Source organism: Engraulis encrasicolus, chromosome 1 (assembly GCF_034702125.1).
Source record: "Engraulis encrasicolus isolate BLACKSEA-1 chromosome 1, IST_EnEncr_1.0, whole genome shotgun sequence".
Classification (NCBI taxonomy): Eukaryota; Metazoa; Chordata; class Actinopteri; order Clupeiformes; family Engraulidae; genus Engraulis; species Engraulis encrasicolus.
The window spans coordinates 39,529,572-39,557,308 of NC_085857.1; the positions used below are offsets into that span (position 1 = coordinate 39,529,572).

The 27,737-nt window shown below is 44.7% G+C and overlaps 2 protein-coding genes across 4 annotated transcripts in view; one reads left to right on the forward strand and one right to left on the reverse strand.

Moving 5' to 3' along the window:
• LOC134451451 (myosin-10) overlaps nt 1-9,633 on the forward strand; it is a 119,126-nt gene extending 109,493 nt beyond the window's left edge. For both annotated transcript variants that reach the window (XM_063201933.1, XM_063201941.1), the window contains 10 exons: nt 115-327; nt 1,491-1,703; nt 2,600-2,761; nt 3,396-3,524; nt 4,025-4,113; nt 4,827-4,950; nt 5,437-5,645; nt 6,019-6,127; nt 7,282-7,454; nt 7,810-9,633. In XM_063201933.1, coding sequence (XP_063058003.1) covers nt 115-327; nt 1,491-1,703; nt 2,600-2,761; nt 3,396-3,524; nt 4,025-4,113; nt 4,827-4,950; nt 5,437-5,645; nt 6,019-6,127; nt 7,282-7,454; nt 7,810-7,951 — 1,563 coding nt within the window. In that variant the 3' untranslated portion in view covers nt 7,952-9,633. The remainder of the gene's footprint in view (nt 1-114; nt 328-1,490; nt 1,704-2,599; nt 2,762-3,395; nt 3,525-4,024; nt 4,114-4,826; nt 4,951-5,436; nt 5,646-6,018; nt 6,128-7,281; nt 7,455-7,809) is intronic.
• A 7,740-nt stretch (nt 9,634-17,373) lies between these two features.
• ubn2a (ubinuclein 2a) overlaps nt 17,374-27,737 on the reverse strand; it is a 28,749-nt gene continuing 18,385 nt past the window's right edge. Inside the window, exons 12-19 of one of the 2 annotated variants that reach the window (XM_063201953.1) lie at nt 26,765-26,911; nt 26,209-26,256; nt 26,043-26,088; nt 25,217-25,456; nt 22,859-24,253; nt 21,935-22,154; nt 20,894-20,962; nt 17,374-18,260 (exon numbers count right to left, since the gene is read on the reverse strand). In XM_063201953.1, the coding sequence (XP_063058023.1) occupies nt 18,214-18,260; nt 20,894-20,962; nt 21,935-22,154; nt 22,859-24,253; nt 25,217-25,456; nt 26,043-26,088; nt 26,209-26,256; nt 26,765-26,911 (2,212 nt within the window). In that variant the 3' untranslated portion in view covers nt 17,374-18,213. The remainder of the gene's footprint in view (nt 18,261-20,893; nt 20,963-21,934; nt 22,155-22,858; nt 24,254-25,216; nt 25,457-26,042; nt 26,089-26,208; nt 26,257-26,764; nt 26,912-27,737) is intronic. The other variant, XM_063201961.1, reaches the window with a different exon arrangement.

Sequence of the window (27,737 nt, forward strand, 5' to 3'; positions counted from 1 at the left end):
CATGTTGTATCAAAACAAACTGGAGGCTCTTGAGGAAGAAAGTCAACAAATTAATATTCCTCGTTGCTTGATCAGGATGTTTATATAACGTGTGAATAATTGTGTGCATTGTAGATGCTGGCTGAGGAGAAGACCGTGTCAGCGCGGTACGCCGAGGAGCGGGATAAGGCCGAGGCGGAGGCGCGGGAGAAGGACACCAAAGCCCTGTCCATGGCCCGGGCGCTGGAGGAGGCCCTGGACGCCAAGGAGGAGCTGGAGAGGCTCAACAAGCAGCTCCGCACCGAGATGGAGGACCTGATGAGCTCCAAGGACGACGTGGGCAAGAACGTGAGTGCAGATCTCGGAAACTGAAAATAAAGTCTGTGACACCAAGCTCCCAGTTTCTCTTATTTTTTAAATATGTGACGTGTCTGATGAAGGGCATGCTGCCCGAAACGCTATTATTTAAAAATAAGAGAGCTTGGTGTTTCGGACTTTATTTTCATGTGCCTTTGCTGTACCCATTTTTTTAGACGGATGTGTGTTTTTTTTCTTTTTTAAACTTTGAGTCCAGATCTCTTGGTTCAAAATGACGCTTTTGCTCACCTCTGTAGTTGGACAGGTGCGTAGGATGTTATCCCAGTGGGGTTGTCATTCAAGTGTAAAGAAGTACCGCATGCTGTCCATTCCAGCAACAAACTTTAATATGTTGTTTCGGTCATCCCACCTTCTTCAGCTCTATGTGAAGAAGGTCGGATGATCTAAATGTTCTATTAAAGTTTGTTGGTGGAATGGGAAGTGTGCAGGATTTCTTTACACTTGTAGTCCATTCGGTCTCTTGCCCATTACATCTGCAGAGCGTTAGCCCATTACCCTGTGTAAATGTTTGTGTGGGTTTGTGTGGGTTTGTGTTTCAACTGCTAAGCCCAAAGTCCATGTGTTATGGAGTGCAATCCTCTTACTGTAGTCAATGCAAAAGTCCTGAGTTATGCCTCAGATCTGAAAAAGGCTTTATAGGATGAAAAGTAATTTCTGCCAAAATCATTACTGCATATGGAACCAATATGTGTAGCTGCTGGAGATTAAGTTAAGTGATGATAGTTTGGCAATGTTACTAAAAGATGTTGATAGGCATTTATCACTTGCATCAGCTTTTGAAAATCATTCCATCTGAAAGAGCCATATTGTTCCTCGCTCTGACAGTTGGCTGATATTCCACCACTTTAAGTTCAGTGATTTAGTCTTTTAGGTCCCAGCCCTCTCCTGCCACCTCTGGTGTGCCCCAGGGCTCTGTTGCAGGGTCCTTGTTGATCACCTACCTCCTTTCCCTTCAATATTTTTTCGGAAATTCAAACTTTGGTTCATTCCCATGGGTTCATCAATGTAACATTGAAGTCTGAAGAAAAATCAGGACACACCGCACACTGCTTACTGTTGATTCTTCTTACTTTGTTTTTGGGGGGCGTAAATAACATTGAAGTCCCTTACTGTCCCCATTCCTACAATGGCAGGTCCATGAACTGGAGAAGTCCAAACGCACACTGGAGCAGCAGGTGGAGGAGATGAGGACTCAGCTGGAGGAGCTGGAGGACGAGCTGCAGGCCACAGAGGACGCCAAGCTGCGTCTGGAGGTCAACATGCAGGCCATGAAGGCCCAGTTCGACAGGGACCTGCAGGCCAAAGACGAGCAGGGCGAGGAGAAGAGGAGGCAGCTCGTCAAACAGGTAAGCAGGACTGTATTGTGTTGCATTGTACAAGTTTGTACACCGTTTGCCGTTTTCCTGTTCACTCTGTGAAGCACTTTGAACAACACTTTTGTAATGGTAGTCTTCATCATTCTCGTCGTCGTTGTAGTAGTAGGAGGAGGAGGAGTAGAATAGTAATAGTAGTATTTCATGTACTGTAGTACTCATACATAGTTGTAGTGATCACAAAAGTGTCTGTCAGCCCGTTAGTATATCCTGAGGCCATGTGATGCTTCTTGCATGCTGCATGTCCTCAAACGCTGCTTGCTGTTCTAAATTTAACTAGCCAGTCTTATTTGAGGAGCCATGCAGCTATATTGGTCAAACTAAACCAGGATATAACCCTGGTGACCTGATTTCTCTGGCTTATATTTCACCGAACAATGTCCTTAGAAAAGTCTCAGAAGGTGGTGGAAAACTCAGAGATATCAGTGCCTCCTGAAAGTTTTCAGAGATTTTAGTTTCAAATGAAACCACAGATGTAACATGAGTGTAATGGTCACCCTGATCATTGGCTGTATTATGTTCAATCAGTAATGCATGCAGTTTGTTTCTACTTACGGTGGTTGTTATGGTGACACCAAGCTGTGTCCACATTGAGAGATTTTTGGCTTATGTGGACGATGCTACGTTTGATTCCTCATCCAATGAACTTCATCAGTATTGTGGTTGATGTAACATGCCAAGGTTTCAAGAATCCCCACACCTGGATCATGGGGTGCCTATCTTGACAGCATCGTTGCTAACCAAGTTAGCAAATTCCTTGGTTGCAATGCAATTTCCCATTGGAAACCAGTTAAGTTGCTAATTGGTTAACAACGATGCTTTCGTTAAACGGGGTCCTTTCCTTTCCCCTTAACCAACCCCATTCTTAGGTGCGGGAGATGGAGGCAGAGTTGGAGGACGAGCGTAAGCAGCGAGCGCTGGCCGTGGCCGCCAAGAAGAAGCTGGAGATGGACCTGAAGGACCTGGAGGCCCAGATAGAGGCGGCCAACAAGGGCCGAGACGAGGCCATCAAGCAGCTACGCAAACTCCAGGTGAGAGCTGTGGTCAATGACACAATATTACAAGGGCAGAGACGAGGCCATCAAGCAGCTATGCAAACTCCAGGTAAGGGCATCAGTCAGTGTGTGTGTTTGTATACACGTGGGCGTGTGTTAGCCCAGACTTCATCAAGCAGCTTCGTGAACTCCAGGACAGGTACAGTAGACCAGCGACTGTGTAGCCCCATAATGCACGTCGTTCCAGTGAAACACTGTTAAGTCATTGAAAGTTAACTACCATAGTACTACACTACTATGACATAACACAGTGTCATAAGTTATGCCCAACAAGGGCCGAGACGAGGCCATGAAGCAGCTGCGCAAACTCCAGGTACAGTAGACCAGCGACTGTGTAGCCCCATAACGCACGCATAATATTTTATAATATGGCCAGGATAAACTTCACAATCCAGGCCTCAGGAGCCACAGGCAAATACAAACTATAACACTAAAGAAGTCTAAATGATTCCGCGGCCCTCGTCGAAATCAGATGTTTCTCTTTCTCTCCTACTGGTCTCCCAGGCCCATATGAAGTCTAAATTACCCAGTTGCCCAAGCAGAAGTTTAGATTCCGATGTTTGTCTTTCTCTCCTCCTCCTCATCTCCTCCTCATCTCCTCATCACTCAGGCCCAGATGAAGGACTACCAGAGGGAGCTGGAGGAGGCGAGGGCGTCCCGCGACGAGATCTTCGCCCAGTCGAAAGAGAACGAGAAGAAACTCAAGAGTCTGGAGGCCGAGATTCTACAGCTCCAGGAGGTGAGAGACACGAGTCAGTGGAAAGGGGGGGGAAAAAGCCTCAACATGATTCAGTATTAATGAATCAACCCGAGAGCATTAGGGCTGTAACGATATTGTATTGAATCGAGAAATCACGTCTTGTAGCTATAAATGATCATCCAAAAAATGCATTCTAAAAATCGTGGGGTGTCTGGAACTGAAGGTAAAAAAAAATCATGATACGAACTGAATCGTGAGTAGAGTGTATTGTTTACAGTCTTAGAGAGCATTGTAGGCAATGTGGTTGTGTTGTATCACTCCAAAAGGGAGGAACTTTAATTTAATTTTTTTAAAAAAAAAAAACGTATTGACGTAATTATGCCAATTTCTCACTAGTGCAATATCTCAAGATATGATGCCAGTCTAGTGTTGAGAAATCAGGACAGCTTGCACAGTTGTGCAGGTCCTCCAGTGTCTCATCTAGCAATCTAAGGTGTGTGTGAAGTTCTGACCTTTGACCTTTCTGGTCCCATGTGCAGGACCTGGCTGCATCAGAGAGGGCGCGGCGCCACGCCGAGCAGGAGAGGGACGAGCTGGCAGACGAGATCTCCAACAGTGCCTCTGGCAAGTAAGTAACCTCCTGCCTCACACCAACACCCCCAACACTCACTTGCAGCCGTTGGGATCCCTTGCACTTCACATTTCTTGCTGCCGCTGTGTTGCCTGGGATGGAACTAGTGTGGGATCATGCCTATCAAGCATTAGCCTGGTTTCTACCAGACCTCTGTGTGTGTTTTTAGCTCTGGAGCCCCCTGGTGGCGCTCCAAACACACACGTCGGTCTGGGAGCATGTAGCAGGATCTCCAGTCGAAAAATAATCGGAGCATTTATTGCTTCAATATCAATGACAGCTCACAGTGAGGAGTCACAGGACATATTGTAATCTATATTGACGCTTTAGAGATCAACAGAAACGTTTTTGAAGGAATTTGTTTATATTGAAGCAATAAATGCTCCAATTAGCCTATTTTGTTACTGGAGAAATGGAATCCTGCTACATGCTCCCAGACCTAGTAGTTGAGCTAACGAAGCTGCGCGGAGCTACAGGCCGGGCAAGAGCCAGGCAAATCAAGCATGCCAACCAGAATACTGTCATGGACACAATTGTGTGATTGAGGTGTAACGCCAAGCGCCATCACTTATCCTAATGTTTGATTTTTACAATCGTGTGTGTGTGTGTTTGTGTGTGTGTGTGTGTGTGTGTGTGTGTGTGTGTGTGTGTGTGTGTGTGTGTGTGTGTGTGTGTGTGTGTGTGTGTGTGTGTGTGTGTGTGTGTGTCAGGTCTGCCTTGCTGGATGAGAAGAGGAGGCTGGAGGCCCGCATCGCCCAGCTAGAGGAGGAGCTGGAGGAGGAGCAGAGTAGCATGGAGCTGCTCAACGACCGCTTCCGCAAAACCGCCATGCAGGTACAGTAGGGCCAACACGCCCTCAGCTACAGTGCTGCTCACTTACCCACTCAGAGCTCTGTTTACCCAACTTATTAGCCACTGTTACATGGGCAGCCGGCACCAATATTATTTTGCTAGTGGTTGCTAGTGATGAATCATTCAGTTGGGCTATGGGAAGCCTAATTGGAACTAGCCAGCTGGAAAATTTGGTTGGAAGTCTGAGGTAAATGTTTTTGAAGAAAAGATGATATGTGTCCTTTTTAGACTGTTGAAATGGTCATTACTACAGGTTTGTTACTTATGACAGATGGTTTGAGCAAGTGTGAACCGGTTGGAACCATTTGAAACCAGTCTGAACCGGTTGTAACAGCAGTTTGAACCGTTTTTGAATCAGTTTGAACTATTGGAACTGATTTGAACTGGTTTGAACTAAGAAGTTGCTTAGTGACACTGACTTGCCAGCACTATGTAACTTCACCATGGCCTCTGTGGCGCCCTCTGCAGGTGGACACGCTGAATACGGAGCTGGCGGCGGAGCGCAGCACGGCCCAGAAGAGCGAGAACGCGCGCCAGCAGATGGAGCGGCAGAACAAGGAGCTGAAGGCCAAGCTGCAGGAGATGGAGGGCAGCGTGAAGAGCAAGTTCAAGGCCTCTATCGCCGCCCTGGAGGCCAAGATCACACAGCTGGAGGAGCAGCTCGAGCAGGAGGCCAAGTCAGTCACCTCACCTCTCTTTGCCTGTCTCTCTATGTCTCTCTCTCTCTCTCTCTCTGACTTATTATATCCGCTTTTTCTTTCTCTCCTGTCACGTGACTGGAAAGATGTCTCATTTAAAGCAACGCTAAGTTTTCTTCCCACCAAAATCCTCAAATTCATTTTTATCAAATTTAATTTTTTCTCCATTTCCAAGTCATTTCAAGAGTTGTAACATCTGAATCCACTATGTTCCCCTCCACATGCTCTCACCATACTGAACAATCTCAGAAGTGTAGACCCCGTCTTTTATCTTTTCCACAACATAAAGACACATAATATGACAAATTGGAATCGTGCTGTCTGTAAATACCTTGCATGTGTGTTTCCACAGGGAGAGGGCAGCAGCCAATAAGATCGTGCGGCGTACGGAGAAGAAGCTGAAGGAGGTGTTCATGCAGGTGGAGGACGAGCGCCGCCATGCCGACCAGTTCAAGGAACAGGTGAGGCAAACGCCTGTGGCAAACATGCACACTATGTGTGCATTCCAATATGCGACCTTGCGTCCTCCACTTGTGCTTGTGGCCTCATGTTTTGCTGATGTCCCGCCTCCGTGGAGAAAACATGAATGAAGTTTCCCCACGGTCAGCTTAGCCAAAACAATTTTCGGGGGACCATTCTTAATTCACCATCCAGTTTGCAAATGAGAAAATGACTTTACAATTGAGCTTTTGTGAGCTATTGAAATATATTGCTGTTAGGTTAGGTTAGGTTACTTTATTAGTCTCCTCCAGTTGTCAGTGATGTCATCACAATGTATTACTTCCTGGTACGAGGTCACAAGCACAAGTGTAGGACGCAAGGTCGCATATTGGAATGCACACAATGGCTCCTATGTCACAGCCCATCCTGTTTGTTTGACTAATTAGACTGATAGTACGTACTAGGTTTACTAGGATGGCGACTAGGTTTGCACAGTCCGGCCGTGTCTGCGAATTTCTGTTGCCGCGGTGAATTTCTATTGTTTAAGGCAAAAATGCTCTATTGTACCCTGACCAAAGCCATGCCAAACCCTAACCTGTCAGTAAAGCAACGTTTCTGCCGCTTTACCTTTGCGAAGAACAGCAAAACAAGCAAGGTAAATGGCGAAATTGTGCCCTGACCAAAGCCATGCCTAAAACTAACCTGTCACGTGGAGCACGAATCAACATGTAAAGTTGTGATGCACAAACGCGATAGATGCTTCAAGTCAGCGTGTTACCTTAAAGGGACACTGTGTGAGATTTTTAGTTGTTTATTTCCAGAATTCATGCTGCCAATTCACTAATGTTACCTTTTTCATGAATACTTACCACCACCATCAAATTCTAAGTATTCATTATGACTGGAAAAATTGCACTTTTCATACATGAAAAGGGGGATCTTCTCCATGGTCCGCCATTTTGAATTTCCAAAAATAGCCATTTTTAGCTGCAAAAATGACTCTACTTGGACCGTATTAGAAAATATTTGTTTATTACTTAGTAAACTTTCATGTAAATATCAAATTTGGTGACAGGCAACCCAGTTTCAATGATCAGCATAGTTGCAGTACCTTTTTTTTGACCATTTCCTGCACAGTGCACCTTTAACACTCTGGCATGATGGCTTGTTGCAGATGGAGAAGGCCAACTCGCGCATGAAGGCCCTGAAGCGTCAGCTGGAGGAGGCGGAGGAGGAGGCCACGCGGGCCAACGCCAACCGCAGGAAACTGCAGAGGGAGCTGGACGACGCGACGGAGGCCAGCGAGGGACTCAGCCGAGAGGTCAACTCACTCAAGAACCGACTCAGGTACAGGAGCGTACACACACACTAGAAATGTCAGTGAAATTTGAGATATTGGTTAACGTGGATATGTAAACACGGCATGAACAAAAACCCACCATTGCGACAAGTGTTTTAGCCCCCTGAAAGGGATATTTTTTGAAAGGAGATGGTTCCTGTACACCAAAACCATTACGTTTTCAAAATCATCCATGTACGTGTAAACGGCGTCTGAAAGCCATTGTATTGTAATGGTCTTGTCTTGTGTCGTGTGTAGGCGCGGTATACTGTACGTGTAAACAGCGTCTGAAAGCCATTGTATTGTAATGGTCTTGTCTTATGTGGCGTGTATTGTAATGGTCTTGTCTTGTGTCCTGTTTAGGCGCGGCGGCCCAGTAGGCTTCTCATCAGGCCGCTCGGGCTCGGGGCGCCGCCAGCTGCAGATGGAGGAGGACGGCTCAGACGACGACGCAGACAGCAGAGCCAGCGACCACAATGAGACGCCCGCCACCCCCGCCGAATAGACCACCCATCTCTCCCTCTCCTCTGCCACCCCGCCGAATAGACCACCCATCTAATCTCCCCCGGCCGAATAGACCAACCATCTCTCCCCTGGCCGAACTGACCAACCTTCTCTCCCCTGCCCGCCACCTCAGCTGAGTAGATCACCTATCTGATCTCCCTCCTGCCTCCCCCAACCCCAGCCCAGGCCCAATAGACCACCCATGATCTCCCTCTTCCCTGCCCTCCCACCCAGTTTTACTACCCCCATCCTGACTGCCAGTGTGACGTACTTCCCCAGCTAACCATCCCTCTCATGGCCTGTCTCATGGCGAGTATGCAGCAGCTGCACCTCAACACTACGTCACCCAGCCCACCTTTACCCTGCTCTGCCCTCAAACACACATCTCAGCAAACTATTGTACACACACACTCACACAAAGAAAACACACACACAAAAACACACACACACACGACTCAAAGGTCACAAAGTCACACACACACACACACACACACACACACACACACACACACACACACACACACACACACACACACACACACACACACACACACACACACACACACACACACGTACGTACACACGTACGTACACACACAGTAAAAAAGACTCCCTGGGGAACTGCTACTCTGCCTTATTCGTCTCTGGCAAAGTTGTGTGGCCTAGCGAGCTAACTAGCTGCCGCTCCTCACCTCACCTCACCTCACCTCACCTCAGCGCTCTCCACACCGTCTTACAGTGTTACTACCCCCACCCCCAGCCTTCGGAAAACCATGAAGTACTCTTGCTTTACTATGAAGGGACAAACAAAGAAAACAAGAAAAGCAAACAAAAAAAAGAAACGAAGAAAAAAATATTGAATACGCTACTCTAGGTACAAGTGCATTTTTTTTAAACGTATGAACTGTGTTGCAGAGTGTGTGCGTGCACTCAGAAGCTACATGATGTATGCGTGCGTGTGTGTACATGTCACATGCTTACATGTCACAGTCATACGATGTGTCTGGCCCTCCGCAGCCGAGCTAAGCATCTCACTATAGACGGTGTTTAAGTGTACGCACATGTAGACCACATGTATGTTATGTACCTTAGGTATGCGTGTATGTGAGCATGCCACAATCCACGCGTCCCGGTCGGACGTGTGGCGGTCAGCTGCATATGAACTGTGTGTAAGTGTACCCGTGTGCAAACGGCACATGTATGTATGAATGTGTACACACCACACATCACGCTCATGTGTGGCCTTCCCCAACAATGCGATATAAACCACTCACCTATAGCAAGACGTCACGCCACACCTACCTAGATGACCTTTCTGACCTTCGCCCCCCTCACCCGACCACTAACAAGGCAGCGCTGCCCTGCTGCTTGTCCTATCGATATGTCACCGCTGACGTTGTTGCTCTGGTTGGACCGATGTCTGTTCTTCAGTGACAGAACTCTGTGAAAAAAAAGCATCTCTGTGATTTTTCCCCCCCATCGCCTGACTCTTGGCTTCTACGGTGGACACACATGGCATGGACTTGGAAAACAAAACAAACAAAAGGACAAAAAAGTTTAAACTGTGAAGTTTCAACCTGCCACTACATCTCTTGATAGAAATGACAAAGCATTTGTTCATGCTTTAGGAATGCTTCCAGGTCTTAACTGGTTGTTGAATTACAGTAACCCTTTTTAATGTTACGTCTCTGCTTTTGTTGTTTTTTTCCCCTTCCTTCCTTCCTTTCTTGAATAATTTGAACAACTGGACCACTCTCTCTTGTTTTGAAAAAGTTAAAGCCCTGAATGTAGACCTTTAGAACTCCCGAGATCAGTTGGCTTCAGCCGCCCACCGTGAAACCGGAGGTGTCAATCCCAGGGGCCGATACTACAAAGCTGGTTCAGGAGAAAGCCAGGTTAAGTTAAGCAGTAAATCATCTAATGGAAGAGCCTGGAGTCCTTATTTTATGAAGAAAAGTGTGACTCCAGGCTCTTTACTTACATTAGATGATTCGCTTAACTTAACCAGGTTAAGTTAAGCTAATGCTAAGTTAACTCCTGAACCAGCTTTCTAGTATAGGCCCCAGATGTGTACAGGCACTGCCACGCTGCCACGCTGCCACATATTGTATCCTACCAACTCTGATACTACTACCTATCTTGAGTACCCATTACCAGCAGCTCATTCAAAGATCTTCTAGTAGAGTAAGATAAATCAAACCCTTCTGACCCAATGCAAAGGAGTGTGCTCAAGTTCGCTCCCCTGAGGGGCCGTCGTCCCCTCCTCCTTCTCTTTCTGTGGTATTTGATGGCGATTTGCATAAGATGTATGCTACCGCCATCTAGCGCTAAAGGAACTCAACTTTAAGTGTCAACCTTAGGTCTCCTAACCTAAGGCCGCCTAAAAGGGCAGTTAACCCTGATGTCACATGGATCTTGGTAAAGTATGGGCTTGATTTATCTTAATCTACTAAATGTTTGGTATAGAGGTCGTCAGTGAAGTCGCCTGTGTTGCAAGGAAACAGTGGCCAGTGTTTTTTCCTTGCAGGTTTTTGACACCTCTACAAGTGAGCCCCTTATGGTAGGGGGCGCTAAACACAGGGTTGGCAAGCAGCCTTAGCTGTCCTCCGGTGGTGAAGTTCAGGCCCTCTGTTAACCGATGATAATGGATGTATTTTGAAAAGATAGCTCAAGGGGGGTACACTAAGAAGCTGGTTCAGTAGTAAACTAGGTTAAGTTAACCTTGTGGTAGAGGTAAATCATCTAATAGAAGAGCCTGGAGTCTTCATTTTCTTAACGAAATGATGCCTTCAGGTACATCTATTAGCAGGTTTACCACTTGCTGTTGGTAAAATAAGCCTGGTTTATCACTTAACCATGTTCTCAGTATACCCTCCTGTACTGCACATGAAGGTATGAAGGTAATGACTGAAACTGGGTTGAGGGAGAGCCTAATAACTCTCTCCCTCCCTCCCTTCCTCCCTCTCCTCCACTATTCCTTCTCCTTTCTCCCGGTCCGTAGTTTTGTAGGGAGGGATTTAACACTATTCGGAACACTATTCATGGATCGGCGTACACTGATTACTATTGCGTTTTTTTATTGCTAGGAGCGTACGTGATTGAAGCACTTGGTTGCAACGCATTGTTCATTCCTAGAGATAAAAAACTGAACACTATTAAGCAGTGTGTGGTGATGGCTAGAATCACTTTTGGATTAAGTTCACCTGTCTCACAGGTGCCCCTGCGTTAGGGAAACCTATGGACTTTGATGGTACACTATTGCCTCTATTCCACTGCCGGTTTTCTAGTAGGCCTACAGCTCCACACAGCGTGACTCGTCCGCCTCTTTTTGCTTTTAGAATAGGCGTGACTCGGCTGCCACTTTTTTCTTTATGATTGAGCTGAGTCACGCTTTGTCGAGCTGTAGGCCTACCAGAAAACCGGCAGTGGAAAAGAGGCATTTCTTTATGGAGCTAACTCCTAGAAATATGAATTAACACAAGGGCGAGGTGTTTTTCTGCACCAAGATTCTCTCCAACCATACAGTACACTACAAACTAATGTTGAAGACGCTTAAACCAAATGAAGACTTGGAGGTTCAGCGAAGGACAGTTTGTTTGTTTGGCCGTGCATATTCCAAAGGGAGTATATGCATGGATTGCTCTGACCATGTGAATTACTAAAATGACTCCACTGGATTTTTTTGTATTATTATTGTTTTGTTTTTGCTGACAGGCACTTAAAAAAAAGAGTTACGATTTGTCTTCTTGACCACTGTGAAGAGAAGAAATAAGGTTGTGTCGAAGGCAGAAGCTGGTACTTTTTTGTTTCAAACCTCAAGGCATCGTCTTCTGAAAGAGTTCACACATTCTGGTTTGTAAATATTTTGGGAATGTACAACACATTTGTGTCTTGGCTTTTTGGAAGAGTAGTCGTCACACCTGTTACCATGTTTCACTTTGAATGGAATGTCAGGTGAGTTGGGCAGGGGCAACAGATGATGTACCTTCTTTGTTTCCTAATTTGTGTAAACATAGTTGCGAGACGGTGCCTTGAGGTTCACGTGAAAAGTCACAAGCTTGTTACAAGGATGCATCTATCTAAATGGTCTTTGTGTGTGTTTCTTTTTTTAACAAAAAGCCACTAAAAAAAGGCAGTGTTACCTTCGCTATTCTGTAGTGCCCCAATCTTTTTGCTCTTTCACCTCTTCCCTTCAATCTGTGACAAGCATATGATGTCAGTTATCAGTCACGTTAGCTGCACATTGGAGCCAACCATTTATTTATGGTGTTAAGTAATAATACCTACCGGTATGTTATTGGATGTTATTAAATGTAATGTCTGCCCGTATTTGAACTGGAATGGAACGCTGAGATGTTTCCACACTACAATAGGTCAAGGGGCAACAGCCAGATGATGGGAGCTGAAAGGACGACCTGAAGTCGAAATGCTCACTTATTAAGTTGGGACAAAACGATGTAACTCGCATCCTATGTATTGCACTCACTGCATCCTAAACGGATAAACATTGTGGATAAGGCCATAGTGTATTACAGATCTGTGTTGTGTGATGAAAGAGAAAAAAAATTCACCACACGTGGATTCTCTGTATCCTCTCACTACCCATCTCCTCTCCCCACCATACACTCCGACCTCAGTATTATGGAGAAGACTAGAGAGGATTATTCTGCAATGCACGCCATGTCAATGTTTCTTTAAGAAGTGCCTTAGACACTAGTGAAGAAAAACGAAGTAACATCAGTGGGCATTACGCCCCACACGCACACGTGTTGTGTCTTTCACACTGATGATGTGTGATGAACTTGTGCTAAGCTTAATAAACATCAAGTCGGAAAAAAAACGGTAGACATTGGCTGGAAATAAAAAAAGAAAAAAACAATTTTGAAAAAGCCCCACTGCATTACCCACCCTTCTTTCATTCTCATTTAATTTTTTTTTTCCTTTCCCTGACTTTTTGACTTCATATCATAATGAGTATGTGTGCCTCCCCCACCTCACCCCCCATACCTTCCCCTTCCCTAGTAGGCCATCTCACCGATAAACAAGACCATGGGCAAAAACAAAACGAAATCAGTGTTGTTGTGATGAAACAAGGAGCCTTCTGCTACTCTAGAGCAGGATGTGAGATCTCATTTGGTTCAAAGCTTTATCATCCACCATTTTACCTACGGTAGTAGTTACAATTATTACAACTCTCTCTCTCATTACTTATTTACTTATTATTGCTGTTGTTGGACTGGCTGTTGACCACCAAGGAGTTCAACTGCAAAAACAAACAAAAAATATCTCCTTTTATTTCTTGTATACCTTGTATTTCTAGACAGTGATTTTTGTAAAGGAAAATAAAACATATTCATTGTAAAAAGGAATGTGGTGTGTTGTCCTTCTCCTTCTCCATGTGATTGCTGATACCTTGTTAAGTATTGCTCCAGACGAAAGAGGCCTTAAGTAGGCTATTGTGGTTTGCATGAAAGAACCCCACCCCTTTGGACCATATGTGACATTTGAGTATGGAAGTACAAGTTTGTTTGTTTGTTTGTTTTGGCCTTCTTCTGAGTCCTGCTTGTACAGTCCTTGCTTTTATGTCAGAGGGCAGGATAGTCCCAAACTTTACTCTGAGATACTCAACATGTTCCTCTCTGTGCACAGGGCCTTTGCAGCAACGTCCACATCTGTTAAAAAAAAAAAAATCAATGACACACAGGCTGTCCCTATTAATGGGCCTGTTCGCCCACGTCATCCTAAATCAGTGGTTCTCAACCTTATTTGAACAAACGCCCCTTTACGGTTGCAACAAAAATGAAATGGGCTAATGCCCCCAATGTCAACCAAGCACTGCCACCTCTCAACTGCATCTTTCTCAAGGCTCCCCAACACCCCCTGGGGGGCTGTACCACCCACGTTGAGAAATGCTATCCTAAATAAATAATGCTCATCCCAAAGGTAAAGGAGGAAGGAAGGAACAGTTAAAGGACTGAAAAATACTATTTGAAAATGTGACTTGTTAAGGCTGGTTGGTGGTTTTGTCTTTGAATATGGCTAATGATTTTGCAGTCAGCCATTAGCTTTGTCATAAGGTTACAGGTGCAAATCCTAGTACCAGCAGGAAGAATGTGGGTGCTCTTGTGCCCTCATCCATCGCCGAAGTACCAAGGCACCTAACCACCTCATTCCAGGGACTATAACCAACCTAAACCTATTACCTAAAATAATGTTTTTTTTTGTCCTGCTTGGACCCCATTTTGACATACATCTCAGAGGTTGTATGTGATGATTTAATCAGAATATTACCGGTAGTTATATTTAGTGGTAGTCCTTACTGTATCAATATTCTTTTATCATCTCTTGACATTTCAGTTGAGCCCATTTTAATTCCAGGTGACTTCACGTGTGATCCCAAACCCAAAACGCTGGCTTAGTATAATGCTGGGGTTCCCAACCTCTTCCAACATGGGGTCCACCTCTGCGTCTGACCCAATAAACAATACAACTCAAACCACAGCACGCGCACGCACGCACGCACACACACTAGATTTATGGAAAATGATTTCAAGGCCCACTTGGAATGCCTTTAGCTTGAGAATCACTGGTATAATGTAATAGTAATAAGTACGGCTGGGACATTAATTAATTGATTTCGATTAATTAATCACACAAAATGTAACACGATAAAAAAAAAAACCTCATTTTAATCGCACTATAATATAGCTACATAGTTCTGGATTAGACCAGTGTGGAGGGCAGCATTTCGCCTCATGGTGAACAGTCTGTTAATTTTTAAAAGAAGAGAGAACTCTTCTCAATTTCAGCAATATTTTTAGATTAAGTTCATTTATTGTCATTATTCAAAATCCATGTAAAAAAAATACTTTTCACTGTTTACAAGTCAGATATTTAAATGCGATTAATCCGATTAATTAATTTCAAAGCCTATAGATTAATGCGATTAAAACATTTTAATCGAGTTCCAGCCCTAGTAATAAGCGACCAGCGACACACCTAGGCACAGTCACAAACAGTTATAAATGACCAGATGATGTCACACGAGACTCAAACCTGACAGCATTTCTTTTTTTTATTTTAGAATCAACACACAAAAATAATCTACAAAATAAAAAGATAAAAATAAAAGGAGTCAAAGACAGTGAAATGTAATATTTGTCAGCGTTTGTGACTCCCCAAGTGTTCTCGACCCATGTGGCTTCTTAAGGGGGTGGGGTGGAGGGGGTCAAGAAAAAAAAGAAAAAAAAACATCTCACAGACATCCAGACACCACTGAGAAAATACTTAAACATGTTTTTTTTCAATGATTCCAATGAATGATCACACGCACACGCACACACACACACAGTCTTTCACACACTCTCTGGCTCACTCACACACAGAATCTCGTTTGCCAACTCACAAGCTGACCACCGACACAACAGTCTTTCCTCAAGGAACTTTTCTTTGGCGCCACGGTTTCATTCAATCCGTCAAAAAAATAAAATAGGGTGAATTCAGGTAAATTGGGCCTCTTTTTTCCATTCACTTCTATGCACAAAAAAAGTGGCCAAATTTACCTTAATTCACCCTAAAATAATAAACAAACCCAAAAAACACCACCACAGGAGTGATTATTCTTTAAATGCTCAGAGGAAGTTATAGATCTGTAAAATGAAGAAGAGGAGTAGCAGTAAGTAGTAGTAGCTTACACAATGCAGGAAGAACTGAGTTTTCCGGAGAGGTAAATGTCAGCTGGAAGCTGAAAGATTTAATAAAAAGATGTGCGAGTTCTGAGAAACCAAACAACCTGCCAAGAGGAGTGGAAAAAGGGAGAACTCCAAGCCTGTGATGGCCAACCTGGATTCATGAGCACAGTTTGCCGAAATTATAGAATGTCGCAGTCGGCAGCCATGCTGGCCAAGCGATTGGACAAATCACCTGGTTTAAATTAGACAGGTGATTCCACGTTGCAGCACTGCCCTAATTGGACAGGTAAAAACAGGTCATATGGACCATCCAAACAAATGACCAGGGTTTGCCTGTCCAAAGGCCCTAACCTTCACCATTTCCCAATGTCAAGTGTTCTATCCTTGGTAGTGCGTGAAACGCCCAGTGATTTGACACTCTTTGGTGAACTCTGCAGAGTATCCAATCACTTGGCGCTTCACGCACTACTAATGCTTCTAGAACACTCGACATTAGGAAAATGGTGTTTGACAGGCAAAACCAGTGTCATTTGGAGTATGTGGCACTGGATTGTACCTAATGAATCCAGGTTGTTCATCTCTCCCCCTAGCATGGCCATCCTCCTTAGCTGAGCGTTAGAGAGCAACATGGCATCATAAAAAGTAAGATAACACAGAGATTTGAACCATCTATCGTGTTTGTGTACAATGCCTTTGCAATTGCAAGTTAACGTGTGCTCCACAACGCCCTGTGACAGGTTGGATTTAGGGATGGTTTTGGACTGGGCACAATTGCACAACAAATTCACCATTTCCCTTGCTTGTTTCGCTCGTTTCGTTTTGTCTTAAAAGTAAAGCTGAAGAAACAATGCTTTACCGACTGCTTTGGTGAGGCATGGTTATGGTCAGGGCACAGCAGAGCATTTTCACGTCTAGCAACAGAAATTCACAGTGGCAACAGCAAATCGGTGTCACGACGGGAAAATGAAGCAAACCTCGTCACGTGACAATAGTGCTTTTCCACAACGTTTGAGGAGCATGACTTAATTTGAAAAGGCGTCGCACCACAACACGGAACGCACAGGCGTGAGATACACACGCCTATGCATGATGCCAGTCTGTAGAGAGGGGGAGAGCGAGAGAGAGATGACCCAGAGGCAGAGACAGGAGTTGAGGTGTGTGAGGCTGGAACATTGTGCACGAGTCAAGCCACAAATAAGTCCTGCATAGTTCAAACATACATACAAACTAAGGCGATCTGTTGTATTGAGTAAGAGATTGGAGATTTTCTTTCTTTCTTTCATTTGTAGTAACTGATAAAGCAATGCAATAATTTTTTTTTACTCTGAAATCAAGTTCAAGTAGGCTACATATAAATTTCTCTCCAACTGCGTCTCTTTCACACACACGCACACACATACCAACGCAAGCACACACCAACGCAAGCACGCACGCAAAAAATATTTACCCAACCAAACCCACTTCCCACAGGAGCGCTTTTGCTCAATTTATATCAAGAAAACAAAATAATAATAAAGAGAGCCATGTCGTCATTTCAAGTTTTCTTTTTTTCCCCCATTTCAAGGTCCAGTGTGATGTGTACAGCACCATAGACACTGCAAGAGAGAGCGGGATATGAACTCAATCACACACACATGCGCGCGCGCACACGCGCACACGCACGCGCGCACGCACGCACGCGCGCACGCACGCATGCACGCACGCACACACGGCACACACGCATGCACACACGCACACACGCACACACACACACACACACATTGACTGGAAAGAAAATAGAGCGTATTTATATCATATCATATAATATAATGTATAATATATATCTACATACACCCATAGTGATCCACACTCACGCACACGCACACACACTCCTACACGTCATAATCTGTATGTCCCTGTGAGCAAAGAAAAAAATTATAAATAACTTATTTTCATTATTAATAGCTCTACTGTATTTAACAGTCTGTATTTCGTAGGAAAAAAAGGGTGCAACAAGACAGGACTACCACCCCACTGACTCGAGAGAGGGAGCCAATTCACAAAAATCGCAAAAAAAAGAGTCCTATTCAACAAAGTCCATACACAGAATCAAGTCCGGCCAAGAAAAAAAAGAACACTGACTTAAATACAAATTAAATTAGAATAATATAGCTTCTATCTATTTATCCTACAACACTCCCTCTCTCTTTCTCTCTCAAACCACAGTGATACAGGTCTGCCATGTAAACATGTTGACAAAAAAATAAAAATAAACGAGGTGGTCACCCCTTCCTATCATTTCCAACACAGTAAATCACTTTAAAAAAAATAAGAAGAAGAACGACATTTAATTAGAATGAGGGTCATTAATGCGTTAGGTCCATCGATAAGACAATAACAAAAAAATATATATAATATAATAAATCTCCTTTTGCAGTCTTCTACTGCTGTGTGTCGATCAAAAACGCTGTGCTGACGTCCTGTAGGCTGCAGCAGAAGCAGTTGATGATGATTATGATGAGGATGATGATGGTGATGGTGGTGATGTCACTCCAGTGGCGTTCTAACAGTCCGTGTCCCGGTGCGTGATTGGTCAGTGGGACTTCCTCTTTGCGTCTCCACCCTGGCTTTGGTTTGTATCTGAGAAGGGTTGAAGCCCATGTGGTCATTTGCGCACACACACACACACACACACAAACTCACTTGTTACACTGAAAAGTCACGTCATGCATCAACTGGGCTGGTTATATCTATTATGGGGTGGGTATATCTATTTTTCTGTAGGTGCAATACTCAGAGGCAGAAATTGCGGGTAGAGAAAGTAAAAGACCTGCCATATACTCGTTTTAGCCTTTTTACTGAGCAGATTTTAATTGGCAACCCTGTTTTCGGTAGGTGCCTAATTAGTAAAATTGCAAAGGTAAAAGAGAATACACAGCAGGACTTTCGTTTCTTTTCCTTCTTGTGCCGTGTTTTGGAATTGCAAGCAAACAGATCTTCAGTGAGACATTTACAAAAGGGGAGTAACAGAACGAGAGGAAAACAGGACAAAATGATTTGATTTCAACAGGGGGAGCAAAGAGTAGGACAGGACAGAGAAGGCGCTGCAGGCATATGGAATAAAAAGTGGAGCTTGAAGAAACACTTCTGAGTGGCATTCATTAGCTACAGTGCTTATTTTAGGTCTACACAACCCTGTTCAAATGTTACGTTTTTGTGATGTAACTGTTGAATGGGACATCTGTTGGGTGATCTGAAGAGGGCTATGCACAGGAGATGCACTCGCAATCTTTCAGATTTGGAGTGCTTTTGCAAAGACGAGGGGACAAATGCTGCCACTTCAACATGTGATTCAGAGAAAAAGTCAGCTGCACGACCAGGATTTCTTTTGCTCCCAATATTTTATTTTTTCGTGACGTTTCGAGCTTTACTCCTTCTTCAGACGTCTGAAGAAGGGGTAAAACCCGAAACGTCACGAAAAAATAAAATATTGGGAGCAAAAGAAATGCTGGGCGTGCAGCAGACTTTTTCTCTGAATCATCTAGTCACTTGTGGTCCTGCTCCCAGGTCAGACGTTCCTGTGGATGTGCGAGCTTTCCACCATTACCGCCACTTCAACATGTGCCATACTAGACTCTTACCCAAAAAGACAGAGTGCAGTAATAAAACTCAAAGGTGCTGCAACAAAGTTTAAGGTGTGCATACCTTTTTTTATTTTCAATTTTTTTTCCCTTTAAAGCTTAGTTTAATAGTTTAGATTAAAGGTGGAAAAAATGGTGACATTATTTGTCTGTTATTTTTTACATCACAAATACCTGGCATTTGAACAGGGGTGTGTAGACTTTGTATGGGCATTGTATGATCCAGATCAGGTGGAATTCAAGTACTGAGGTGAAACTAAGGTGTTTCCATTATCACACGATCACATTTCCATGTCATGACATGAAATAGACTCCATAGGAGCTGAGGTTGCAACTTGCAAGCATCTGGACCTGGCTGTGAAGATCGTCATTCATCCAGGCTGTGTTATCCAAAGGGCTTTAGTCCTCAGTAAACAAGACTTCTTGGAGATTGGAAAAAAATCTGGATGAATGAGAACTTTCACAAGACATGATCTCTGGGGCCGGATTCACAAAGCTTTCTTAAGAACTAAATAGTTCTTAACTGTCACTTTTCTGACTTAAGACAAAAGTTAAGAAGATTCCATATTCACAAACGGAATTCTTAAGTTGTTTCTTAACTTTCTTCCTAAGATTTTCCCCTAAGAAAAAAGTTAAGAATATTGAGATTCTTGAAGACTATTTTCTTAAGATTTGTCTTAGTTTTCTTCTCAAATATAAGACAACCCTATACTCTGTCTTAACAGTCACATTTTATTTATTTGAACCCATTTTCACAAAACGGAATTCAAAAAAATATTTTTTAATGTTTTGTGACTGTGTGAAATCTCTATTTTTTATATATATATTTTTTCAGTTAGTCTACAAGCTTTCATTCAATGTAACTTTTAGTGGCTTTACCTTAAGCCTATTTGAATGTAGTCAGCTTGTTCAACTAAAATATTAAAATAGGCCTACATTTTATATAGGCTCTATTATACAAAAGGTATATTGTATTGCTGTAAATGCAACAATAATAATATATTAATTAAATGTAATTAATGTATTTGTATTATTATTATTATTATTATTATTATCATTATTGTTATTATTATTATCATCACAACAATAATACTTATCATTGTAACTATGTTGTAGTAATAATGATGATAATGTATTAAATTATGTTTAGGAGCCAGCAGTTTTTTTTCTAGGCCTACATAGTGTTTGGAGTAGGTAGGTAGAATCCTGTTGATTGCCATGGCAACTAAGAAGCATTATTCTAAAAAGTTCTTAAATGAGGAAGAAATTAAGAAGTTCTTAAGAACTGGCATTGTTCTTAAGAAAATATTGAAGAATTTCACTTAAGATAGATCTTAGGAACTTCTTAGTTTTTTTCTTAAGAATCTTCCTAAGATTTATCTTAAGAATAGTTTTGTGAATCCGGCCCCAGGGGTTTCCAAACTTCACCATGACAAGTGCCCCACTTTGTTAAACCACTGATCTAGACTCCAGCTCATCAGGACCACAAGCTTCACAAGCTCCACCTAGTGGAGGAGCACCTTTTCAAACAGGAGGAGGAGGAGGAGGAGGAGGAGGAGGAGGAGGAGGAGGAGGAGGAGGACGAGGTAGGGCAGGAAAAGGAGGCGGGTGAGGAGGAGGGGCTGAGTTTACCTGAGAAAGCAAGCTGCAAGTGAGGAGGGAGAGCAGCCTGAGACCCTGACTGGAGGCTCTTAAACAGATCTGAGGAGAGAGTGGCAGGAGAGGAGAAGAGAAGAGGAGGAGAGGAGAGGAGAGGAGAGAGAGGAGAGGAGAGGAGAGAGAGGAGAGGAGAGGAGAGAGAGGAGAGGAGAGGAGAGGAGAGGAGAGGAGAGGAGAGGAGAGGAGAGGAGAGGAGAGGAGAGGACGGAAGTTGGAGGAGATGAGAGGAGAGGAGACAACATACACACACAGAGGAGAAGCAGATACAGAGGTCAAATGAGGAAGGGATGGAGGGAGCCAGCGCAGAGTGGAGGCAGAGAGGGATGGAGGATCACAAGGACGAATGATTGAATGGAGGAGGCCAACCATTGTGGAGATGATCAACAAGAGTGAAAAAGGGTTACAAGATGGGGAAAAATCACAGCAGACCCGTGTGTCCAAAACTCTTGACAAAGCCACACTTACAAACTTGCAGGAATATGGCAATAAATAGACACAAATCAAGGTCAAGACCAAGGTCAGGCTACTCACTCCATGTCAGGGAGTTGGATGTACAGTTGCATTTAAACTATTTATTTATTTTTGCATTTTGGAAAAGCTCTGCAAATTGTTGGTAGGCACTCACTCTGAATCGAAATCAAGATACAACACACACTGGCACAAACGGCTTAGATAACACATCTAACACAAGAAAAACATCTCTGAAAATATGTATTGGTATTTGAATGGGCTAATCACTTGAAATCAAAATCAGGACACAACACCCAGTGTTTCCCATACATTGAGGAAACTATGGCGCACTGCCATAGTTTAAATTGGGCTGCCATAGTTTCCGATACGCACTTAAAACATTTGGGGTTTTTTTGGTCAAATTTACACAAAATATTTTTTCAGTTTTGATTCAAACATTTTTTTATAAAGAGATCTCTCCCAAATACACACGTTGGCAAGCTGGTAAGTACTCTTACTCTTAAGTCTGTGCAAGGGCACTGTAAGTGGGTGAGTGTTACTCACTTTGTGCCAGGGCGGTGTATCCTGAGTTGGCAGCGGCGGCGGCGGCAGCAGCAGCTGTGGCAGAGGGCGAGCCCAAGGTGGTGGGGGGCGTGAAGTTGAGCAGCGACGGGAACTGGAAGGGCAGCGAGACGGGCACCAGGCCGCCCAGCATGCCGAAGCCCAGCGGCAGAGACGGGGGCACCGAGCCCAGCAGGTTGGAGGCAGCGGCGGCCGAGGTCACCTGTGGAGGAGGAGGAGGAGGAGGAGAGAGGTGTTACTACAGCAGGGGCCAGAATATTTTCCTTTAACCCATTGTGTCCTGGAGCGACATATACGCTGTATTCAGGTTCTTGAGATTTGAGCTGTTTTCTTAAAAATGTGGGTATGTTACAGCTGTATGGACACATTCTAGTACATGAAAATGAAAGTTTTAGCTTTTAAATGCAACTTATTTCATGTTTTTGTGTGCTTCGGAGGCTGAAATATTTAGGTTTTAATAGGGAGAGGGCACCTTTTCCCAAAAAGGGCTTAGGACAAAATGGGTTAAACTGCCTCTGCAGACAGGCTATGATCAATAATTAGAGCAACAGTGCATAACTCGCCCCAACAACCTTTCACCTTTGGTAAAGCCCCGCCCCAGTTAGTTACAAGGTCGGACAGGTAAACATTCTATCCTCTCATATCACCACGGTTTAGGCAGTGACTAAGACACAACTTCCAAAAATATTTTAATAAAAATACAGCAATATCTTGCTGAGACGACACAAGAGGTCTTTGTGAGCAATGGAGGACTGTCAGTCAAAAACTGTCAGACCTCTTTTTGCGCTATGATTGGCAGAGGACCACCATTGAACGTTGATTGACCAAAGGTCAATTCAAGCTATTGGCAAAATTGTTCTAACTCCATGAGTAACGCAGCACTCCTTGGTCTGGTTCCTGGCTCACCTGTGAGAGGTGTGAGGTGACTGGTGGTGACGAGGGCAGTGCTGCTGAGGCCGACGCTGCTGCTGCTGCTGCTGCTCGACTGCTTTTGGCACTATGTCCCGCCCCTCCTCCTCCGGACGCCCTCTGCCGTTGGCCCCCGTGGCTGCCAGTCAACCCAGAAGGAGAGGGGGATGGGGAACTGGAATCCAGCTGTATCACAGAGGGTGGTGTACCCACTGGGCTGGAGATATTAACACTCCCAGTTCCAAGTCCTCCACCGACAAGAGAGGCGGAGGCCTTCTGACCACCGGCGAATCCGTAGACCGCCTGAGCCGACGACTTGGCGACGGCGGAGCCGCCGGGCGAGGTAAAGTTCTGCCGAAAGCCGGGCCCGACAACGCCTCCCTTGCCGCCCCCGCCGTACTGGTGGGGGGAGTTGCCCACCGCCTGGGGCCGGGCGTGAGCGAGGGAAGAGGAGGAAGGGGAGGAGGAGGTGGAAGAGGAGGGGGAGGGGGAGGAAGAGGGGGACGGGGAGGAGGCCGGCGGAGGCGTCTGGGCCGGGGGCCGTGGCTGCGTCAGCTTGATGATGGAGGAACTGCTGCTGCTGTGGGAGGACTTGGTGAGGGTGGCCTGCATGGGGGTGATGAAGTTGGACTGTGGGGAGTACGCAGCCTGGAGATGAGGCTTGGATGGGGTGGCGGTGGTGGGGGAGGAGGGCACTGGGGAAGGGGAACCAGGCAGCCTCTGCTGGGCGTTGAGTTGCAGCGGGTGGGAGTTGGATTTTACTTGCTGCTGTGCACCTCCAACCATTCCACCTCCGTTGCTGCTGCTGCTCCTCTGAGGAGTTGCCTGGCCAGGCTTGACGCCACTGCCGGCAGCGCCGGCGCCCGGGGGGCAGAAGGGCTTCTGCTGCTGAGAGCCGGGGGGCAGGAGAGGGGAGGAGGTGGGTGGTGGGCGAGGTTTAGGCGGGGAGGGAGCGTTCAGCCCTGTGGCACTCCCCACAGCAGAACGGTGCGCGGTGGAGGTGATGGCGGAGTGTCTGCTATGAGGAGTCGTGTGGGAAGACGACGACAACAACCCGTATGCGTCTCCTCCTCTCAACGAGGAGGTGGAGGGGGAAGAGGTAACACTGGCGTGCGTTCGCGCCGCCGAAGACGAGGAGGAGGCGATGAGGGGCGAGGCGGAGGGAGAGGAGGTAGATACGAGAGTGCTGCTCATGCTGGCTGCCAGGGAGGAGAGGAGCGCCGTGTTGTCCAGCCTGGTGCCCGCGATGGAGGAGGGCAGGGAATGGGAGAGCTGGGGGGAGGCGTAGAGGCTGGCGACCGCTGCTGCCCCGAGGCCCGGGGGCATGCTGCTGGCCAGGGTGGCCGCCAGGGTGGCGGCGGCAGCGGCAGTGGTGGGGCAGGGGCCGTTGGTCTGTAAAGTCAGGAAGATTTAGGGTTTAGGGTTTCATTTATTTACTTGAATGAATTATTTTATTCAACTTTCTCAGTTCTTATATAAAAAATAAATGCATGATTTAATTCCATATTATCCGCACGACGAACTGACTTTAATCAATCGAAATTGATTTTTTTTAAAATAAATTGCAAGTAGCTCTTTGAGTGCCATGGACTTGAAAATGAGTCTTTTCAGAATGTATGGCACAGTGCCAAAGACTTGATATCAAGTCAATTGCGGTTTTTTTATGGAGGGTGGGGCCTAAAACGTTGATCTGGTATGTTTGTTGTTCACATGGACAAAGAACTCAATTTTTATGGCTCTTGAAAAATCACTCAAACGTTGAAAAAAGCCTGGCAACCCCCCCGGTGTGAATTTGAAAATGGCTGGCACTGAATGAGTTAATCGGTGACTCGACTGGCGAGAGACCCAGGTGAAATGGGCATGACGAAGTGTGTGTGAAGACGGCTATGAAGAGTGGGAACATTTTATTCACCTTTGGATCAAAGACTATGAATAGAAGTTCATTTAAATTTTTAACACAAGGATTTGGCCAAAAAAAACACCACTTATCAATTAATCATAGGTGAATCGATCGAATCACTGCTCCCTGTCCAGTGCCCTAGCTCCATAATATAACAGAAGTGGAAAAGTAATGGGAAAAAATCGAATCGAATCGTATCGCGGGGAATTCCTAAGTATCGAAAATAATCAAATCCCTGCTTTAAGAAATCGATACCATAACGTATCATCATGGAGGCTGTGATTTACACCCCTAATAACAACACACAATGCCATGTTAAGTAAATAATGGGAATTTACATATCTAAGGTCCTTGGCAGCATTGCTGAACAACAATACAACTTCTACTAGCTACTGCAGCTACGAAACAATAACAACACCATGTAAAGCAACATTAATGACACAATGGGAACGTACATGTGTGAGGCCCTTGGCTGCATTGCTGAGCAGGGCCAGTGCCTGGGAGATGGAGTCCAGCGAGTTGGCGGCCAGGTCCTCGTCCAGGGAGTCCGACAGGCAGATTGGCTCCGACGGGGAGGCCACGGGGGGTGGCCGCCGCACCGCCATCGGGAGAGGAGCAGAGGGCACGGAGCTGGAGGAGGAGGGCAGGACTCCTACTGCCCCAACTGGACCGGTTCTGGGCATCCAAGAGCCCTCCTGTGGGGAAGAAAGGAAAGATGGTGTCTTTTGTGGTGAAGTTGTAATTACCTCCACCACAGAGGTTAAATGATTGTTCGAGTTTGTTGGGTGTTTTCAGTGTGCGTCTGTTTCTGTCCACCAGAGGGTGGTGGTGCACTCTCTGAGCGCTTTTCTAGTTAGTTTTACTGAAGTTAATCAGCAGTAGTTTATTTGGCCCAAGTCACCCATGGAAACCTCCCAGATGGCTTGTTGGAATTCAGTTGGGGTTTTTTTGACTGATGAGTTGTTTAGCCCTAAAAAACTATTGAAATAGCTGCCGCGTTTCACAGATGGCTTGGGAACAGTCTGCGGACTCTTGAGATGAGGTCAATGAGTAAATAGTCAAATTCACAGGGTGATTTTGTGAAACTCAAAATATTGATCGTGAAAATATCGAGCGTGAACTGACATGATTGTCGTTTTATGTAAAATATATACTCAGAGTAATGTTTTTGACATCCCAGTACTTTTGCTGAAATTGCGGCACTACTCATTAGGTTATCGGTATGCATCAAAATGAAATAATGCAACCTTGGCAGAAGACAAAACAAATTGATTCACTCACCTTGGCTTTGATAGCTTTGGGTCCAGGAACTATTCTTTTCTTGCCCCTGTAATTACAAAGAAAGAAGAGAGAACAAAACATTTTTAATTCACGAACATAAAATCTCCCAAAACTTTTTGGTAGCAATGACAGTAGTGCAATGTAAAAGTACTTTAAATAAACTCACAGTCCAGTAAGGTGGCCATGCACAGCTCGACTTTCCTTAAACAGCATCCTGTGAAGAAAACAAACATCGAAAATGACCAACAGCCTTGACATTCAACATAACAAAGAAGACTGCCCCTTATAAAACACCACCAAGTCAATTTCTTATGTTTATTTTAAAAAGGTTGGAAGCAAAATTGTCTCATTTAAACGAAGTAGATGTGTCTCATCTGAACTACACAAATGCTCTTTTTGCCATTTCAGCATATGGAGAACAACAAGCGAATTTCTGAGGCGCCTTTCTTCTCCTTGTTAAATTGACGAAGCACTGGAACGGTTTTGGACAACCTTATTTTACGATTAACAAAACCACCAAGACGCACTGACTCATACACTGCACATAACAGACACAGAAAAGACAGCATACACGTACAATAAGAACACTCAAACTCAAACACACACACACACACACACACACAAAGAAAGTATCCTGAACACATGCATGCACGCACGCGCACACGCACACGCACGCGCACACGCACACACACACACACACACCCTTTCATTTCCCCCCTCACCTGGCCTGCATCCAGCCCTTGGGCCAGAGTGGTTTGACCTCGTTCTCCATGAAGGCCTTGAGGTAGTCCTCCACAGACAGCCCTGAGCCATCAGGCTCCTGCTCGTAGCAGCTCAGCTTCACACGCACCAGGCTGCACAGCAGAGTCCTGCAATACAGTTATACATTTATTTATGTTGTGTTTTTTTATGTTATATTTGTGATGTTATGTTATATGCTGGGTATGGGAGTGAGTACTGTATTGTAGGTAATGCACTGGGTGAAGTACAAGACTAATTTCCCCCTGGGGACAATAGTACACTCCACGCACACACACGCACGGACGCACGCACACACTCTGATATGGATCTGAAAGTGCATTATACATTATTGGAAATCTGCAGATTGGCAAGTGTATTCTTACAAAAATTATATGTTCAGGAATGTCTATGGACAAAGGTGCCATCTCTGCCATAACCACTTGTTTGCCCATCTGGGATGAGAGATTGAGCAACCCCCTAACCTTTACACTTGCATACATCACAGATTACTGCATAGAAATTAGGGCTGCACAATTAATCGAAAATAATCGAAAATCGTGATATCGAAATCGTGATTTCAATCGGGATTTAATCGTGGCACTAGTGACCTTATCTTCGAGAGTCTCCTTGAAGCCAGAACATACTGACAGGCTGGCATTTCCGGCCAGAAATCTGTTCACCTAAGTTCCATGCTATTGCCTTTTACATAATTACTACAATTACATTTATTTTGCTCATCCTGTATACAATTCATTCTTGGTTATATTTAATGTTGTTATAATTTTGAAAAAAATCAGCAAAAAACAATAATAGTGATTAATAATCGTGATTATGATTTTGACCCAAATAATCGTGATTATGATTTTTTCCATAATCGTGCAGCCCTAATAGAAATATAAAGGTTTTTTTGAGAGTGTATAGGGTGGATTACAAAGTTGTGTTTACATTGCACTG